This window comes from Culex pipiens, chromosome 2 (genome assembly GCF_016801865.2).
Source record: "Culex pipiens pallens isolate TS chromosome 2, TS_CPP_V2, whole genome shotgun sequence".
In the NCBI taxonomy this organism is placed as follows: Eukaryota; Metazoa; Arthropoda; class Insecta; order Diptera; family Culicidae; genus Culex; species Culex pipiens.
The window spans coordinates 25,799,315-25,819,371 of record NC_068938.1 but is presented as its reverse complement, the minus strand read 5'-3'; the positions used below and the strand labels follow the sequence as shown (position 1 = coordinate 25,819,371).

Sequence of the window (20,057 nt, the reverse complement as noted above, 5' to 3'; positions counted from 1 at the left end):
CTTGAAAATTTCCCAAATAACTATTTTTGCGTTTTTTAAGTTTGAAAAATATCAAACTGTGTTATTAAAAAAAAAAAAGTTGAATATTTATTTTTATACATTTCCCTCAGTGCCATTCTTAACTTTCCTACCCCTACACGCAAAAATCGCGTTTCGCAATTTTTCTGACATTTCCAAACGCCAACAAGCCGCAAAACGAAGAGGAGGATAAAAAGAGCCCGCAGAGAACCAGAAACCGATTTTGCAAAGTTTTCGTCGGTCGGCCAAAAAAAAAAGGTTCAAATTCCGGGTTTTCGCAGCTCCTGTTGCGCGATTCCGGACAGCTTGCAACCCCCACCCGCCTCGGCAGTGGCAGTGAAGTTGGGGTTCGTGGTGACTCCGCCCCGAGTGTTGTTGTTCCGTTCGGTCCCGGCGATTTTGAAGCAGCCCCAAAATGTCCGACCTCGACGATGACTTCATGTGCGAGGACGAGGAAGATTACGGATTGGTAAGTGGCCAAGTTTGTGCGGGACCGCGAGATGAGATGTGCGTGATTACGCAGCTCTTCTGATGAGGTCACTCGAAGGGGAGAGGGTGGAAACTTCCGAGACTGGGGGAGGGTTTGAGGTTATGTTTTCTTTGTGATTATTTTTATTTACGTTTTTTTTATTTGGGCGCTGATTTGCGTATTTTTTTGTTTAGGAATATTCCGAGGACAGCAACTCCGAGCCGGATGTGGACCTGGAGAACCAGTACTACAACAGTAAGGCGCTCAAGGAGGAGGCCCCGCACGATGCCCTGAAGTCGTTCCAGAAGGTGCTGGACCTGGAGAATAACGAGAAGGGAGAGTGGGGATTCAAGGCCCTGAAGCAGATGATCAAGATCAACTTCAAATTGGTGAGAAAACATTGCGCGTTTGGGAATCTGAGTCTATTTTAAACCATTGAATTCTTTGCAGCAAAACTACCCGGAAATGATGACCCGGTACAAGCAATTGCTGACGTACATCAAAAGTGCTGTAACCCGTAACCATTCGGAAAAGTCGATCAACTCGATTCTGGACTACATCTCGACCTCGAAGAACATGGAGCTGTTGCAAAACTTCTACGAGACCACGCTGGAAGCGCTCAAAGACGCCAAGAACGATCGGCTCTGGTTCAAAACCAACACCAAGCTCGGGAAGCTGTACTTCGACCGGAACGACTTTGGCAAGCTCCAGAAGATCCTCAAACAGCTGCACCAATCCTGCCAGACGGACGACGGCGAGGACGACCTCAAAAAGGGCACCCAGCTGCTGGAAATCTACGCGCTCGAGATCCAAATGTACACCGTACAAAAGAACAACAAAAAGCTAAAGGCCCTCTACGAACAGTCCCTGCACATCAAATCGGCCATCCCGCACCCCCTCATCATGGGCGTCATCCGGGAGTGCGGCGGCAAGATGCACCTGCGCGAGGGCGAGTTCGAGAAGGCGCACACGGACTTTTTCGAGGCGTTCAAAAACTACGACGAGTCCGGCTCGTCCCGGCGCACGACCTGTCTCAAATACCTCGTCCTCGCGAACATGCTCATGAAGTCCGGCATCAACCCGTTCGACTCGCAGGACGAACCTGGTCGTGAGCTACCAGAACAACGACATCATGGAGTTCGAGTCAACCCTGCGAAACAACCGGTACAACATCATGGCCGACCCGTTCATCCGGGAGCACATCGAGGACCTGCTGCGGAACATCCGCTCCCAGGTACTGATCAAGCTGATCCGCCCGTACACCAAGATCACGATCCCGTTCATCTCGAGCGAGCTGAACATCGAGCCGGTCGAGGTGGAGAGCTTGCTGGTGTCGTGCATTCTGGACAAGTGAGTAGAAACGGGTGCTGCTAACGATTTCGGGAGGGTGTACCACGGTAAGACATTGCTCTTACGGCCTTTCATTACACGTGCTCAAATGAAGAAAAAAATGCTTTTCAAATATTGGTCCAGATTTAGCATGAAGAATATTCGAGATTTTTATTATTGAAAAGGTTCTAGTAAACATAAGGAATCCCATAGCATATAGGACCTTTAAAAAAACTCCAAAATTGTTCATAGGTCAAATCAGTACAAATTGCTGCCGGATCTTTTACGATACAACGCAATTTGGCTCTTTTGAAATGTTTGTTTTAAATCCCAGAAAAAATATTATTTTCAGAATTAGTCTTTACTCAGACAGTTTTTTTTTTCGACTCCGATTCAGACTATAAAACAAATTAAAAACATTTTTCATATGAATGCTACTGAAACATATTGGATGATGACATGCATCTGAGTAAAAAATTTCTCAACTATTTTCATGAATATGTTTTTTAAATCTTGACTAATGCCGTTGCAAATATTTTTCTCTTCAAAAATGTTCCGAAAAATCAGGGGGCAAAAAAAATATTCTATCAAAATTTTAAAGCATTATTCTGCATTGATGATAAATTTTAGCATTTTTGGGCTCGCTCGTTCAACAATATTTTGCCGACTACGTCCTAATCAGGTCCCAGTACCGAAAAGGACCTAATTAAAAATATATATGAAAATAAGGGCTTTTAAGCTAAGTACGGAGATCAGAAGGAACGTGCTCAAGATATTCTTTCAACCATTCTTTACTTTTATTCTGAAATTTCAAAATTCTGGAATAAAATTTTAAATTTACAAATCCTTTAATTCTTAAATTCCTTAATTCTTGAATTTCCTGTTTCAAACATTCATAAATTCTTAATTTGAATTACTAAATGTTTCTTCCAAACTCAAAAATTATTAAATCTATAAACTGTAATTTTTTTTTGAATTTTCGAGTTTTTTAATTTCTAAAATTCATTTTTTTTATTCTTTAATCCTTAAACTTTTGAATTCTTAAACTCCTCAATTCTTAAATTCCTTAATTCTTAACTTCTTAAATTCTTAAATTCTTAAATTTTTAAATTCTTAAATTCTTGAATTCTTAAATTCTTAAATTCTTAAATTCTTAAATTCTTAAATTCTTGAATTCTTAAATTCTTAAATTCTTAAACTCCTCAATTCTTAAATTCCTTAATTCTTAACTTCTTAAATTCTTAAATTCTTAAATTCTTAAATTCTTAAATTCTTAAATTCTTAAATTCTTAAATTCTTAAATTCTTAAATTCTTAAATTCTTAAATTCTTAAATTCTTAAATTCTTAAATTCTTAAATTCTTAAATTCTTAAATTCTTAAATTCTTAAATTCTTAAATTCTTAAATTCTTAAATTCTTAAATTCTTAAATTCTTAAATTCTTAAATTCTTAAATTCTTAAATTCTTAAATTCTTAAATTCTTAAATTCTTAAATTCTTAAATTCCTAAATTCTTAAATTCTTAAATTCTTAAATTCTTTAATTCTTTAATTCTTTAATTCTTTAATTCTTTAATTCTTAAATTCTTAAATTTTAAATTCTTAAATTCCTAAATTATTTAATTCTTTAATTTTTTAATTCTTAAATTCTTAAATTCTTAAATCCTAAAATTCTCAAATTCTTACATTCTTACATTCTTAAATTTATAAATTCTTAAATTCTTAAATTCTTAAATTCCTCAATTCTTAAATTCTTAAATTCTTAAATTCTTAAATTCTTAAATTCTTAAATTCTTAAATTCTTAAATTCTTAAATTCTTAAATTCTTAAATTCTTAAATTCTTAAATTCTTAAATTCTTAAATTCTTAAATTCTTAAATTCTTAAATTCTTAAATTCTTAAATTCTTAAATTCTTAAATTCTTAAATTCTTAAATTCTTAAATTCTTAAATTCTTAAATTCTTAAATTCTTAAATTCTTAAATTCTTAAATTCTTAAATTCTTAAATTCTTAAATTCTTGAATTCTTGAATTCTTGAATTCTTAAATTCTCAAATTCTTAAATTCTAAAGTTTCTAAAGAAAATGCCGTCATTAAAAAAAATATACATATTCAATCAACTGTTTTTCAATTTTCATGTTCCTAGGTTTTAAAATTTTGAACTTTTGATTTTAAAAAGATTTTTCACTTATTAAATTTAAAAATTTTAATAATTTATTTTTGAATTTGTAGCATTAATAAAAATTTGAATTTAATGTTCTAAACTTTTACATTCTCGATATACTCAAACCCCGATGGTTTGACACCATTAGTTGTCAAACGAACGGGGTCACTTTTTTAGTTTGACTCCCCTTTTACACGGAGTTCACAGACACTGCCAAACGTTGGTTTTGATAGTGTGCGTGAGCGCCGTGTAAAAAGTGACAGTTCGTCACTTTTTAGTTTGACTAATCTTTATTTTTTCTTAGTTTATTTTTTTGAATTTTTCAATTATTAAATTTTAAAATGCTTGAGCTTTGTTATTATGGATTATTTGAATTATGAAGATTTGAATGTGTGATTTATTGATTTATTATCATTTATTTTTTATATATTTGTGTTCTTTAATTTTTGATACGCAGATTTATTATTTTTTTTATTACTCATTATCATTTGTATGTTTGAATTCAGAATTATTGCTAACATTTCCAGGCCTTCAAATTCATAAGTTTGTAATAAATTTATTTTTGATTTTTGACAGAAAATTTAATGTGATTTGTTTAAATTTCCCTTTGGTTTTTTTTTTTTTCATTTGGAGGCAAAAAACAAAATTCTTCCTTATAATTTCAGGACCATTCATAAACCACGTGAAAACTGTTTTGGAAATTTTGAGTTCCTTCCGAGCTCCGTATCAGCCTTCAACAATAACCAAGCTTTTGAAAAACCTTATTTGAGCCGAATTTTAAGGATTATCATCAGCGTAATGTTTGAAAAGCGATTCCAATTGGAATTTGACAACATTGTTTTTGTAGTTAATAATTTTTTTCTATAAATTTATTGAAGGAGCTATTAGACTATTACATAAACTTTGAAAAATTTTCGCAACGGCCTAATGATAATATAATTTTAAATTAGGTTAATTTCAACTTTTTGTATTCTTTTACTTCTATATTTTCAAACAAAGATGTTGGATTGATGTTTATGTTTGGCAATTATTTTAATGAAACTTTTCGTGTATTGTAATGGTTTTAATTAGTTGTTAAAAACTGATTGTTTCAATTTTCTTCATGAATGAAAAATAGTGTTCGTTAATGTTTGAAGTTTTGTATTTTTAATAAATAAAGTTTGTTGTTAAGTTCATAGTTTAACTGTTTATGTTGACAGCATATTTTTGTATTTTTAATTGTTTATTTGAACATTTTTAAGATAGTTTTACAAAAAAATATCTCCAAATTCTTATTTTTCTCTCGCAGCACCATCCAGGGCCGCATCGACCAGGTGAACCAGGTGCTGGAGCTGAACAAGGAGGCGCGCTGCGGCGCCCGGGACAGCGCCATCGAGAAGTGGTCCAACCAGATCAACTCGGTACAGACGGCCATCATCAACAAGATGGCTTAGAAGCAGGAGCAAGAGATGAAGACGGAACTGAACGGTGATGAGCCCCCCACAGCTGAGAAATGAAAAAGCTACTTACGATAATATTCGACAGACACACAGCAAAAAAGGTAAAAACAAAAAGAATCCCACACACAATAAAGCAAAAACGGATGAAACGCGCTCGTTGTTATTAAGAATATTCAGCTGGTTTGAGTTGTTTTGTCATCGTTAGAGAATAAAAGAACGCCCTTGAATATGTTTTTCTCTTAATTATTATTCAATACTTGCTACGCATCAACCACACCCCATCAGACGACACCGGCGGATTCGGTCGTAACCTTCGAACCACCAAAATTACAACCATCGTTATCGCTAAGATTAAGGTAACGGCCACAATGACGCCTAGCGCCACCAACCCGTGCCCCTCGTGGGCGTGCAAGCAGTCCGGATCATCGACGGAGCAAATAATCCGCGACAAAAAGCCAGCCTGCGCAATCTCGTCCGAACTGTCCACCGCAATCGCCGCCGACGGCCTCCTCGAACCGGACTCCATCTGCAAGCGTTCCATCCGAGGACCACCACTACTCGATCCGCCGCCGCCGCAGAACGCATCACGATGGTTCAAATACTTGACGAGTCGTTTTCCAGCTCGATTCGCTGGCGATGCACAGCGCAAGTCGTCCAGTAGGTATTGTAAGTCTTCCTGGTCGTAGAGTTTGGGCAGGATGACGTCCACGAGCCACTGTTCGGTGCAGTCACAGTTCAACGGGTTGCCCTGGAGGTTAATGCCACCGTGCAGGTCGTCCCAGTTGACGAGGGTTTGCGGGATCGAGGTCAGTTGGTTGTAGCTGAGGTCGAGCTGGAAGGGAAATTTTTGATTCGGGTATTTACTGCTTTTTGGAACTTTTTCTTTTTTGGATATCTAGGGGAACAGCATCTAATTTCAGCGTGCCTCTAATGTTGGCAGGTCAGAACTTTGACATTTATTTAAAGCTGATTAAAAGCGTTTTCAACTGAAATCGAGTGATAAATAGCTCAAAAGAAGTGAGCAAGCAAGTTTCTATCAAAAGTTTTGCAAAATTAGTTGTTTAAATAGTGAAAATCATCAAATTGGATGGAGTTAGGAGCGACCTGCCAAACATACAAGAATTTCCCCTATATAATTTTAGGGGCTGCTAAATTTACTGAAGCTGAAATTAATGTGGCGCAGAATATTTTTTTATTTTAATACTTCACATTCTGTTACCATGGTTATTCACATTCTTGGCAGTGTTGCACTATTTATTTATTTTTGAAGGGTTATAAAAATCCCGACTTGAAAGAAATAAATTTACGCAAAAATCGAAAATTATTTTAAAGAGACCCGTACGGAAGAAACTTGTAACATTTTTTGTTTTGTTTTACGATTTCTATTTTGTTTTCTGTTTTTTGTCTGCTGTCTTTGGTTTTTTGATTTTTGTTTTATGTTGTTTTGATTTTTTTTATGTTTTTTGGTTTGTATGTTTTGTTTTCTGTGTTTTTTTCTGTTTAGTTTTTTTTGTGCCTTAATTTTTTTTTGTTTGCTGTTTTTGATTTTTATGCTTTATGTTTTTTTTTGTTTGTGTTTTGTTTTTTTATTAGGTTTTTTTTTGTAAAACAAAATCTGAATACATATAAATTTAAAAAAAACTAGACAATCGAAAATATTAGAACAAAAAACTTTTTTTTTTGTCATAATTCGATTATCCGAAGTCTAGACTGTATTTTTTTGTGTGTTTTGATTTTTTTGTTTGTTTTTGTTCTGTTTGTTATTTTCTGTTTTTTTCTTATTCTGTTTTCTGTGTTTTGTTCTTTTTGTTTGCTGTTTCCTGTTTAAATTTCCAAGTTTTTTGTTTTGTTTTTTTGGTTTTTGTAGTTGAGCAATTCCAGCCCAAAACAGGAATTTTTTAGGTACTTTTTATTCGACCTTCTCCGATTTCAATGAAACTTTGTAGACATGTTATCCTACGCTTATATAAGCCATTTTTGTGTATATGGAGCCAGTTACACTCGATAATGACATTTGAGAAGGGCGTAAGTGTTTTAAATATTTTTGTATTTCGTAATTTAAATATTGTTGTATCTCGAAGCCGTCGCATCGTATCAAAAAGTGGTCAAAGACAAACTTGTAGGAAATTTGACGGGCATTCCGAAAAAAATACACTGAAAGAAAAAAACACTCCACTTTTATGAGATTTTTCGATTTTAAAGTTTAAAAGTCAAATTTGAGGGTGAGCCCACGATTTTTTTTCGTTCAAAATTTTTGTGAAAATAGCCTAAGATGTTACAAAAAGACTCACGAAAAATGCAGGATGGAGCAACGCACCTAAAAAAATACAAAAATCATTTACTGAAACTGTTTTTTTTTTTCAAAAGTGCTCTAAACATCAAAATTTTCAAAATCCGAACACGAGAGTCGATTCTCCAGACAATTTTACACAAAAGTCTCCATATTGACCATTGTCCTAAGTCCAATCCTTGTAAAGTTACAGTGATTTTAAAAATAATTTTTTGAAAAAATAGGTTTTTTGATGGTTTTTTGCAATTTTTATATGACAGACTTGATTTTTCAGTCTCGAAAATATTTTTTTCTGTAAGCCCATACATCCAATTGAAATGTGGTTAAAGGCAAACTTATAGGAAATTAGACGAGCTTTCTGATTAAAAATATTTTCGAGACTAAAAAATCAAGTCTGTCATATAGAAATTGCGAAAAACCATCAAAAAACCTATTTTTTCAACATTTTTATTTTTAAACCCGCTGTAACTTCACAAGGATTGGACTTAGGACAATGGTCAATATGGAGACTTTTGTGTAAAATTGTTTGGAGAATCGACTCTCGTGTTCGGATTTTGAAAATTTTGATGTTTAGAGCACTTTTGAAAAAAAAAAACAGTTTCAGTAAATGTTTTTTTGTATTTTTTTAGGTGCGTTGCTCCATCCTGCATTTTTCGTGAGTCTTTTTGTAACATCTTAGGCTATTTTCACAAAAAATTTGAACGAAAAAAAATCGTGGGCTCATCCTCAAATTTGACTTTTAAACTTTAAAATCGAAAAATCTCATAAAAGTGGAGTGTTTTTTTCTTTCAGTGTATTTTTTTCGGAAAGCCCGTCAAATTTCCTACATCGTTATCAAAAAGTCGTTGCATCGTATCAAAAAGTGGTCAAAGACAAACGACAAATTGTCTTTGACCACTTTTTGATACGATGCAACGGCTTCGAGATACAGCAATATTTAAATTACGAAATACAAAAATATCTAAATAACTTACGCCCTTCTCAAATGTCATTTTCGAGTACAATTGGCTTCATATACACAAAAATGGCTTATATAAGCGTAGGATAACATGTCTACAAAGTTTCATTGGAATCGGAGAGGGTCGGGTACAACCGATTCCCTATTTGACATGGAATTGCTCAGTTTTATTTTATTTTGTTTTTTTTTTTTGTAGTTCGATATTTTTTTGTCTGCTTTTATTTTTTTTGTGTTGTTTTATTTTTTACTTTGGTTTTTTTTTTGTTTTCTGTTTTTGGTCTTTTGTTTTGTTTTGTGGTGTTAGTTTTTTGATTTCTGTTTTTGTTTTTTTTTTTTTTTTGCTGGCTGTTTTATGTTTTGTTTTATTGTTTATCTTTGTATAATTTTTGCTTTTTTGTTTTCCGTTCTTTGATTGTTGATTTAAGTTTTTTGTTTTCTATGTTTGGTTTTTTGTTTTGATTTTTGATCATCTTCATCAAAAGATTTGAAGATTTTGAAAATAACTTTAATTTTTCTTTTTAAAAAGATTTTTAGATTTAATTATTAATTTAAAAGAGACAACAAAATATTCATTTCGTTTTTATTCTCATAAAGTTTCCTGGCGAATGTATTTCTGAGAAATGGTATTCAGGAAAATGGTCTCTTCTGGAGAATGATTTTTTTTTAAGTTGTAAGCCGTTTGAAAGCAGCAAATTAGATTTCAAAATGCATTCCTCTGCATTGAAAATAATTTTTGGCGTGTTTGGGTTTATTGAATTTTTTTAGAATTTTTGCGAATTTTATTTTTTATAGGGTGAACACTCAAGTCAGAAAAAGTCGGGTATTCGCAAAAATCACCAAAAAATCTAAAAAAAGTCGGAAATTTTTCTCAAATAGTCGGGAATACTAAATATACTTTTTTTTAATATTTTCTAAATCTTGAAAATTATTTTAGTGTTTTGTACAATTTTAAATTTACATTCACTCAACTCTTCCATAAGAACTTACATTAAATTTAAGGTTCCTTCCACTATTTCCATCTATTTGAGAATGAAGCGGTTATTTAAGACACTTAAGGGGTAACATACATGTAAATCGGCAAAAATGTTTGAGCACACAATTAAACTTTTTCAAAATCTGTTTTCGGGGCATTAAAATATACATTTTCATCTATTAACAAAACATATTTGAAGACATTTGGTTGTATCATTGCCGAGATATAGCTATTTGAAGTTAGCAGTTTTAGAAAACGGGTGCCACGATATCTCAACATTGCTTCGACCAAATCGGCTCAAAATTTTGGTGAAGACTCATTAAACCGGTCCCGTGTGCATGACGAAGGCCGATTTTCAAAAAGTTTATTTATAAAAAAGATAAAAATATTTTTCTGTTTTTCATATAAAAATCGACAGTTTTTGATTTTTGTATTTTTTGAAAATTCAAAATTTCAAAATAGGGCTTCGTCATGCACACGGGACATGTCTTGGGAGTCTTCACCCAAAATTTCAGCCAATTTGGTCCATCCCATCTCGAGATATCCTGGCACCCGTAAATCAACTTGGTGTTCAGAGAAAAACGCTCAGAAAGTTAGACAGTTGGCTTTGCGCATGGCAAAATTCTGAGCTTGAATCGTCTCTAACTCAGTTAAATCATGAAATATCTTCATGAACCTTTCAGGAGTGATTGAAAACCATCTTTTATGTGGATTTAATAAATTTTCTGTAAAATGAAATTTTGTGATTTTCTACATGTATGTAACTCCTTAAATTCCTGGTAAATATTGGATGGATGACACAGAAAATTCATGATATTTTTATATGAAACAAGAGACGGTTATTATTTTATCAAACAAGAGGTAACATCTATCTTAAAACAAAGTTAATGAAAAACTCATATAAAAATAGAGCCTAATTTTAACGATTGTGGCCAGCAAATGTAGCAAATGTTTTTAATTGTTTAACTATTTTTTTAAATTTAAAGTTATTTCCAATATTTTTATTTTGCAAATATTTCCATTGAGATTTCTGTGAGCATGGGTAAATTTATAGATAAAGCTTGATTTTAGCCATCGGAAAACTTAAATATCGAATAAAATCCAATCGTTGTTCGTTTTGAATATAAAAAAAAAAATCAAATTATTCGCTCTACAGCATTGCCTTAGCGTTCTCGATTACGAGATTCCTACTCGAAACTAGGTGTCCGAAGGCTTGATTGTTGAGGCAATTGCAAACCTCTTTTTACACCTAAGTTTCCATCCACCCCGGGATTCCAACTGACAACCTTTTGGATTTTGAGTCCAACTGCCTACAAGCGACTCCACCGAGGCAGGACCCAGGGAGACGACTCCTACACCTGGACTGAGCTAACGACCTAACCACTAGGTTAAACCGGGGCCAACATTTACTTCCCTGTCCGACGGAAGGAGTGGTCAGACAAATCTCGTCTCAAAATTTGCCTCCGGGACCTTCTGGGATCAAACCCAGGCCGACTGGGTGGGAGGCAACCACGCTTACCCCTACACCACGGTCCCGGCGCTTTGAATATAAAAAATGGAAATAAGTTATTTTCTTTTTGAAAACATGAAAAAATAATTGAGATCGCCAAAAAAAATATTCATGTTATTTTTATTTAAGTTATTGCAAATATGTTTTAACAATTTGTCTCTTTTAGCATTTCGTATAAAATAAGTGGTGAAACATGAAAACTTACCAAACTGAATTTTTCATTGAAAATAAAATAAAACATTGATTAAAAAATCCAATGCAAAAATTCACAAAATTAAAAGCGGAACTTTGTAAAATCATGTTCAACCAACTGAATAATTAAGTTTCTGTTTTTTACCAAAAAAAATGTCAATAGTTTGATTTGTTATAATTCATATAGATATTTTTTCGATGGTTGATATTGACTTTTTTATAAAGAGTTTTTTGTTTCAAATCATTTTAAGATAAGAAATGCCTATTATTTGAGTTTCTGGAAAAGTCGGGAAAAAATCGGAGATTTTAAAATGGGATTTGAGTGGTCACCCTGTACTAGATAAGTTTTTTTTGCTTGCTCAAAATTGCCGTTTTCTGAGACGTTCCTCAACCTTACCTTACAAATGGACGTCTCTTCAAAGGCCTTCGCATCGATATGCCGCAGCTTGGGACAGTTTGAGATCCGAATCTCAACGCAGTCCTGCTCCTTTTCCGACTCAGCTCCCACTAAAAAAAAATAGTATTTTTGTTATTTGTGGATTAACGTATTCAGTAAACAAAAATTACCCAGCTTCCAAAAGCTAAACGCATCCAAATCGGTCAGCTCCGGCATAGAATTCAGCGACAGCAAACTCAGCGGCACTTCCGTCTCGAAGAACACCTTCTGCATGGGATTACCATCGAGCACCAACGTGCGCAACTGTTTGCCCAAGTTGCGCGGAACGTCCGTCAACGCGTTGAACGACAAATCCAGTTCGGTCACCTCGGGGAATGAATCTCCGGCAAATGTGTCCAATCGATTGTTGCTGGCGTTCAGGATGATCACGGAAACTTGCTGGCCGGTGCTCAAATCGGTTATGGCGTTGTTCTGAATCTCCAGGATTCTGAGGTTTTGGGAAATTTTGTCAAATGGCCACCGTTCCATGCCGTTCCCGGCGACGTTGACCATCGTCAGGGCTTCCGGAAGGACCAGATTAGCCTCCAGATTGGTCACGTGATTGTACGACAGATCTAGCCGTTCCAACAGCTTCAACCCCTCAAACGCCTGAGGATCAATGTGTTGAATTTCGTTGTAAGCCAGATAGAGCGCTTCCAGCCGTTCCAACGAGGCAAACGTGGTCGCCGAAACGACGGTCAGCTTGTTCCGGTTGAGATTGAGCACTTGCCAGCGCGTGGGTCGATCGCCGCTGTCCCAGTTGTAGATATCGCACGCCTCTAGCCGGACGAGGCTTACGGACTCCAGGGCGCGCACCAGCTGATGCGAGACGGCCTTTAGCTTGTTGTGCGATAAGTCGATCGACTCGAGTGCTTGGAAGTGCGCGCGTTCTAGCGCCGTTACCGCGGTTAGGGAGTTGTTGGAGAGGTCCAGCTTCAGGAGGGTGTTGGGAGCGGTGAAGAAGTCTGGAAAAAGGGATTCTCTACATTTTGAAACAATATGGTAATGTATAATAATTTTACCTTTATCGAGTGAAGCAAGGGCATTGTTGGTAATGGAGAGGACTTCCAAGTTCTTGAAGTTGTCGAAAGGTTCCGTGAGGAGAGATTTGATCGAGTCGTTCTCGAAATGCAGCTCGATCAAGCTGGTGCTGGTAGGAAGTCTGGAAAAGCGATTTGAATGTTTTTTGTTAGTTGTTGTATAATTAGTGCAGTTGAAATTTAATTTTTAACTTATGGTTTCATTGGTTGGAACAGGCAGTTAGTAAAAACTGTATATCAGGCAGGGCTTGTGAACATTCGAAATGTTTAGTGAAAGGTGACTGACTGACGCTCCGCCTTTACTTTGTCAACCTGACTTTGATATTCATCTCGCGCAGAGCTCGTTCGTTTGAATTGAACTGAAATTCGGATCACCTTCCCCTTAACTGCATTCAAATGATTGCTGTCACCACCGTCACCGCACTGCACAAAGAGCAAAGAGAAAAACGAGAGAAGGAGAAAAAGCATGTGCCTTCGTGTCGAGCTCGGCATTCGTTAGTTTTAGCTGCGTGTGTGCGTTCACTGACGGTAACGTCTTGATGAAGATCAGACAGGAGCGCATTCAACATTCAACGACTAGCTCTTTCAAATGTCGTTGTCTTATTTTTGTTTGTAAAGCTTAAGATGATGATTGTAAAGCTTAAACTAGTTTGAAATGATCTAGATTTTTTTAATCCAGGATGGCGGCCAAAATGGCGAAAAAAATCAATTTTTCATTTAAAAAAATGGTGTCGCAGAACTCGAATTAGATGTTAAAAACAAGAAAATTAAAAAAATGCGAAAAAAAAATGTCATGATTCGATTATCTTAAGTCCAATACAAACCTTCGGATAATCGAACTTGGGACAATCGAAACTTTGAATAATCGAGTCTGGACTGTATAACAAAACATATTTATAGACTCGAAATGTTAAAGTTCGACCAAAAGGAAACTCAAATTTAAGATTCAAAAATTTAAAAATCCTCTAAAATTTTATTTTTTCTGCCATCTTAGATATAGAATATAGATGACTTTGGAGAATTTTTAAAGCCATATTTTGTCGATAGAGACCCAAATTTAAAGAAAAATATTACAAATTTTGCACCTAATTCGACGCACAGCCAGTGTGTCCAGGATAAAAGCTATCATCGATTTGAAGCAGAGCTTTGGGGTTTGTCTAAAAATCTTTGCAATCCGCAATAAAAGTTGTGTAATTTCATTATTCGCAGAATTTTTTTGATTTTGACAAAGAACTTTGTCCTAAGGTTTCTATACGTGGTGTCAATCCAAAATTTTCGCGAAGCGAAAACGTTACGTGACGAATTCCCCTCTCGGCAAATTTCCCCTCTTTTTGGTGCACGCTGGTTGGATGAACGAACGTTTCCCAATCAGTCAATCGAGAGACGTGAGATTGATGTATCTAAAATCACCCCCACTCCACCTCATAATTTTCGGATCGTCGACGAATCCGGAGTGGCCGGAGGCCCCGCGGATGTTCCGATGGGGGGACATTTGCCGAACCATAAGAGTAGGGGCAATATGGGTATCAAACTTTTTGGTTTTTGATACTGGATATGAAACTTGACATTTCGGCAGTAGTGGCCACAATCCGGAGTGGCCGGAGGCCCCGCGGATGTTCCGATGGGGGGACATTTGCCGAACCATAAGAGTAGGGGCAATATGGGTATCAAACTTTTTGGTTTTTGATACTGGATATGAAACTTGACATTTCGGCAGTAGTGGCCACAATCCGGAGTGGCCGGAGGCCCCGGGGATGTTCCGATGGGGGGACATTTGCCGAACCATAAGAGTAGGGGCAATATGGGTATCAAACTTTTTGGTTTTTGATACTGGATATGAAACTTGACATTTCGGCAGTAGTGGCCACAATCCGGAGTGGCCGGAGGCCCCGGGGATGTTCCGATGGGGGGACATTTGCCGAACCATAAGAGTAGGGGCAATATGGGTATCAAACTTTTTGGTTTTTGATACTGGATATGAAACTTGACATTTCGGCAGTAGTGGCCACAATCCGGAGTGGCCGGAGGCCCCGGGGATGTTCCGATGGGGGGACATTTGCCGAACCATAAGAGTAGGGGCAATATGGGTATCAAACTTTTTGGTTTTTGATACTGGATATGAAACTTGACATTTCGGCAGTAGTGGCCACAATCCGGAGTGGCCGGAGGCCCCGCGGATGTTCCGATGGGGGGACATTTGCCGGACCGTAAGAGTTGGGGCAATATGGGTATCAAACTTTTTGGTTTTTGATACTGGATATGAAACTTGACATTTCGGCAGTAGTGGCCACAATCCGGAGTGGCCGGAGGCCCCGGGGATGTTCCGATGGGGGGACATTTGCCGAACCATAAGAGTAGGGGCAATATGGGTATCAAACTTTTTGGTTTTTGATACTGGATATGAAACTTGACATTTCGGCAGTAGTGGCCACAATCCGGAGTGGCCGGAGGCCCCGGGGATGTTCCGATGGGGGGACATTTGCCGAACCATAAGAGTAGGGGCAATATGGGTATCAAACTTTTTGGTTTTTGATACTGGATATGAAACTTGACATTTCGGCAGTAGTGGCCACAATCCGGAGTGGCCGGAGGCCCCGCGGATGTTCCGATGGGGGGACATTTGCCGGACCGTAAGAGTTGGGGCAATATGGGTATCAAACTTTATGGTTTTTGATACTGAATATGAAATTTGCCATTTTGGCAGTAGTGGCCATAAACCGGAGTGGCCGGAGGCCCCGGGGATGTTCCGATGGGGGGACATTTGCCGGACCGTAAGAGTTGGGGCAATATGGGTATCAAACTTTATGGTTTTTGATAATGGACATGAAATTTGACATTTCGGCAGTAGTGGCCATAATCCAGGAGTGGCCGGAGGCCCCGCGGATGTTCCGATGGGGGGACATTTGCCGAACCATAAGAGTAGGGGCAATATGGGTATCAAACTTTTTGGTTTTTGATACTGGATATGAAACTTGACATTTCGGCAGTAGTGTTCACAATCCGGAGTGGCCGGAGGCCCCGCGGATGTTCCGATGGGGGGACATTTGCCGGACCGTAAGAGTTGGGGCAATATGGGTATCAAACTTTTTGGTTTTTGATACTGGATATGAAACTTGACATTTCGGCAGTAGTGGCCACAATCCGGAGTGGCCGGAGGCCCCGGGGATGTTCCGATGGGGGGACATTTGCCGAACCATAAGAGTAGGGGCAATATGGGTATCAAACTTTTTGGTTTTTGATACTGGATATGAAACTTGACATTTCGGCAGTAGTGGCCACAATCCGGAGTGGCCGGAGGCCCCGGGGATGTTCCGATGGGGGGACATTTGCCGAACCATAAGAGTAGGGGCAATATGGGTATCAAACTTTTTGGTTTTTGATACTGGATATGAAACTTGACATTTCGGCAGTAGTGGCCACAATCCGGAGTGGCCGGAGGCCCCGCGGATGTTCCGATGGGGGGACATTTGCCGAACCATAAGAGTAGGGGCAATATGGGTATCAAACTTTTTGGTTTTTGATACTGGATATGAAACTTGACATTTCGGCAGTAGTGGCCACAATCCGGAGTGGCCGGAGGCCCCGGGGATGTTCCGATGGGGGGACATTTGCCGAACCATAAGAGTAGGGGCAATATGGGTATCAAACTTTTTGGTTTTTGATACTGGATATGAAACTTGACATTTCGGCAGTAGTGGCCACAATCCGGAGTGGCCGGAGGCCCCGGGGATGTTCCGATGGGGGGACATTTGCCGAACCATAAGAGTAGGGGCAATATGGGTATCAAACTTTTTGGTTTTTGATACTGGATATGAAACTTGACATTTCGGCAGTAGTGGCCACAATCCGGAGTGGCCGGAGGCCCCGCGGATGTTCCGATGGGGGGACATTTGCCGGACCGTAAGAGTTGGGGCAATATGGGTATCAAACTTTATGGTTTTTGATACTGAATATGAAATTTGCCATTTTGGCAGTAGTGGCCATAAACCGGAGTGGCCGGAGGCCCCGGGGATGTTCCGATGGGGGGACATTTGCCGGACCGTAAGAGTTGGGGCAATATGGGTATCAAACTTTATGGTTTTTGATAATGGACATGAAATTTGACATTTCGGCAGTAGTGGCCATAATCCAGGAGTGGCCGGAGGCCCCGCGGATGTTCCGATGGGGGGACATTTGCCGAACCATAAGAGTAGGGGCAATATGGGTATCAAACTTTTTGGTTTTTGATACTGGATATGAAACTTGACATTTCGGCAGTAGTGTCCACAATCCGGAGTGGCCGGAGGCCCCGCGGATGTTCCGATGGGGGGACATTTGCCGGACCGTAAGAGTAGGGGCAATATGGGTATCAAACTTTATGGTTTTTGATACTGAATATGAAATTTGCCATTTTGGCAGTAGTGGCCATAAACCGGAGTGGCCGGAGGCCCCGGGGATGTTCCGATGGGGGGACATTTGCCGGACCGTAAGAGTTGGGGCAATATGGGTATCAAACTTTATGGTTTTTGATAATGGACATGAAATTTGACATTTCGGCAGTAGTGGCCATAATCCGGAGTGGCCGGAGGCCCCGCGGATGTTCCGATGGGGGGACATTTGCCGAACCATAAGAGTAGGGGCAATATGGGTATCAAACTTTTTGGTTTTTGATACTGGATATGAAACTTGACATTTCGGCAGTAGTGGTTACAATCCGGAGTGGCCGGAGGCCCCGGGGATGTTCCGATGGGAGGACATTTGCCGAACCGTAAGAGTAGGGGCAATATGGGTATCAAACTTTATGGTAATTATGAATCTAGTGAATCTTGGGAAATTTGGACCAGACAATGTAATCGAAAATTTCAACAACCATCTTGCAAAGTTCTTTGGCATACTGGTCATGTGTAACATAACCACCTGCACCTTTTTTTTTGCAAAAAAAATGTCTTCAATCTTTTGAATTTAGGATTTTTTGAACGATTGAATTCTTGAATTTGTTGAATTATAGATCTCTTAATTTAAAATTATTTTTTTAAGATTTCGACTTTTTGCATTTTTGAATTTTTAAAATCTTGAATAAAATATTTTTTTGTTCTTGATTCGATTATCCGAAGTCCTATACAAACCTTTGTATAATCGAACTTTGGATAATCGGAATTACGAAATATCGAGACTTCGGATAATCGTATCTGAAATTTTGCAAGGGAAGATTTTTTTTCTGAGTTTTAATTTGTTTTCTTAGTGTTCTGCGACCCCATTTTAGTCAAATGTGAATGGTTAATTGCCTATTAAATCAAAAAAAATATTTCTAAAATATTTTATCACCGCCATGGGACCATCCACAAACCACGTGTACACTTTTTTTGGAAATCTCACCCCCCCACACGTAGTTTATGGATGGTCCCCATCTTCTATTTAACAATTCTAAATCATTTTAGAGTAGTTTAGGGGTCGTACTAAAGCTCAACAATCAAAAATATGACAACGAACAAAAATTCTCGTGATTCGATTATCCGAAGTGAAATTTTACCAAAGCCTTCGGATACACTCAAACCCCGATGCACAGTGGGAAAAAAGGGCCCAAAAAATTACTGCAACATGATTTTTTTGGGCCCTTTTATCCCACTGTGCGATGGTGTGACTCCAACTGTTGTCAAACGAACGGGTTGATACCCCTTTTTACGCGGAGGTCACACACACTATCAAATTTTTGTTTTGATAGTGTGCGTGAGGGCCATGTAAAAAGTGACAGTTCTTCACTTTTAGTTTGACTTTGACCAACCAACGGGGTTCAAATTAGAAAGTGTCAAACGAAAAAGTGACCTACCACCAAGTTTCACGAAATAAGTTGTTTAAATAGTGAACATAATCAAACTGGATGAAGTTGGGAGCGAGTGTTTAACCTGGTCAATATGCGAGAATTTCGGTGATTGTTGTTTTTTTTTTTTGCCGCAAAATAAAATGATTATTGTTATGGCTTTTCCCTCTGTTTTACTTCATCATGAGCAAAAAACCAAGTCTGTTCTTTTAATTTTAGGCGTGCCAAGATTCTGCTTTTTGAGATTCGGCCTTTTGAGTCAACTTATTTAAACGTTTGTAATTTGCAGTCGCATTGAAATAAGCCAGCAAAAACCATTTAATTTTATTCTTTAAAACATATTGCATACGAACGGAAAATTTTACAGAAATAATGAATAAAGTTAGTAACCGTTTTCTTCGTCGAAATTCAAATCTTGTTAAATATTTTAAACAGAAATAAAAAAAAATCTCAATTGTTTTTAGAATGTTTCCTTTCAAAAATCGATAAGCCCACCGACAGTCGCATACCTGTACTTTGTACACACTTTGTAATGGCACTTGTATGAAACGCTAAACACGCGACTTCCAAAAGGTTAACTAATTTGCGAGACTATTTTAAAGAAAAAAAATCTAATTTCCCCCTCTAAGAACACACCACGAAAGCCTCTTGAGTAAACACTTCCCTTCCCAGCATAACTGAATCATTCTCACTTTATTGCTAAACAGTTCGCGCCATCGTTCTCTCCACCACGTGTTGATTTTGCATCACGCTCCCCTCCCTAGAGCGTTCCCTTATCACGCCTTATTTACCTCTCGCGATGATATGATAACGCGCTGCTACCTTCGCAAGCATTCACCCTTTTTGCTGTTGATTCACTTATTCTGATAACACGCGACACACTGCACAACACTGTGTTGCCCTCGCTCGCTCGCCCGTTATCAGTTTCACGTTCTGAGCGCTGAGTTAGTCCACTTTCCAAGAAGCAACCCCGCTTAAAGCTTGACAAACTATGTGAAATACTCATTCCTCGATTACGGCGACGCGGATATTGATTGAATGCATCACCTTGACCACACAAGGTCAACGGCACTCACTTGGGCAAATAGTGCAGCTCCAGGTCGGCGAAGTACGCGCGCACCTTCAGCGTCCCGTTGCGATCCTTCGCCACCGGCCACACGATGCCACGTAGATCCAGGCGGTTGTTCCTCTGCTGATCATGGCGTAGAGATTCGCCGAGGCACTCGACCGCCACGGTTGACTCTTCCACATCTTCCAGACAGCGACAAACGGAGCAGACTTCGAGTACGGGGAGGACTTCAGCGCGGGCTGAAGTCGTTACGAGGACCGCTATCAGGAGCGCGAATATTCGAAAGAGATGCATTGCAAACGGCTGCCACGACCAGACTGTGCGAGCTGCTACGCAAGGGCGTCGCGTTCTGCGCGCGGACAATCGATTCATTGTG

General features: G+C 38.2%; 2 protein-coding genes across 2 annotated transcripts; one reads left to right on the top strand and one right to left on the bottom strand.

Annotated features, from left to right (window-relative positions):
• Positions 1-190: 190 nt before the first annotated feature.
• LOC120414547 (COP9 signalosome complex subunit 2-like) lies at positions 191-5,504 on the top strand. Its single transcript, XM_039575761.2, is given in 5 exon segments — positions 191-487; positions 682-876; positions 938-1,581; positions 1,583-1,837; positions 5,266-5,504. Coding segments are annotated over 5 exon segments (1,293 nt in total). The 5' UTR covers positions 191-433; the 3' UTR covers positions 5,411-5,504.
• Positions 5,505-5,643: 139 nt separating this feature from the next.
• On the bottom strand, positions 5,644-20,042 carry LOC120414545 (protein artichoke-like). Its single transcript, XM_039575758.2, has 5 exons — positions 19,689-20,042; positions 12,798-12,937; positions 11,907-12,740; positions 11,737-11,846; positions 5,644-6,248 (listed from the first exon to the last, which is right to left on the bottom strand). Exons 1-5 carry the CDS (start codon positions 19,973-19,975, stop codon positions 5,667-5,669), a joined length of 1,953 nt encoding a protein of 650 aa, XP_039431692.1. The 5' UTR covers positions 19,976-20,042; the 3' UTR covers positions 5,644-5,666.
• Between the last annotated feature and the right edge of the window lie 15 nt (positions 20,043-20,057).

Bases quoted from the DNA above. Each gene is read 5' to 3' on its own strand.
- LOC120414545 (XM_039575758.2), bottom strand. From the start codon at position 19,975: ATGCATCTCTTTCGAATATTCGCGCTCCTGATAGCGGTCCTCGTAACG. The intron at 12,938-19,688 runs GTGAGTGCCGTT...TCGCTTTTCCAG, and splicing joins GAGCTGCACTATTTGCCCAA to ACTTCCTACCAGCACCAGCT. The intron at 12,741-12,797 runs GTAAAATTATTA...CCCTTTTTCCAG, and splicing joins CCTTGCTTCACTCGATAAAG to ACTTCTTCACCGCTCCCAAC.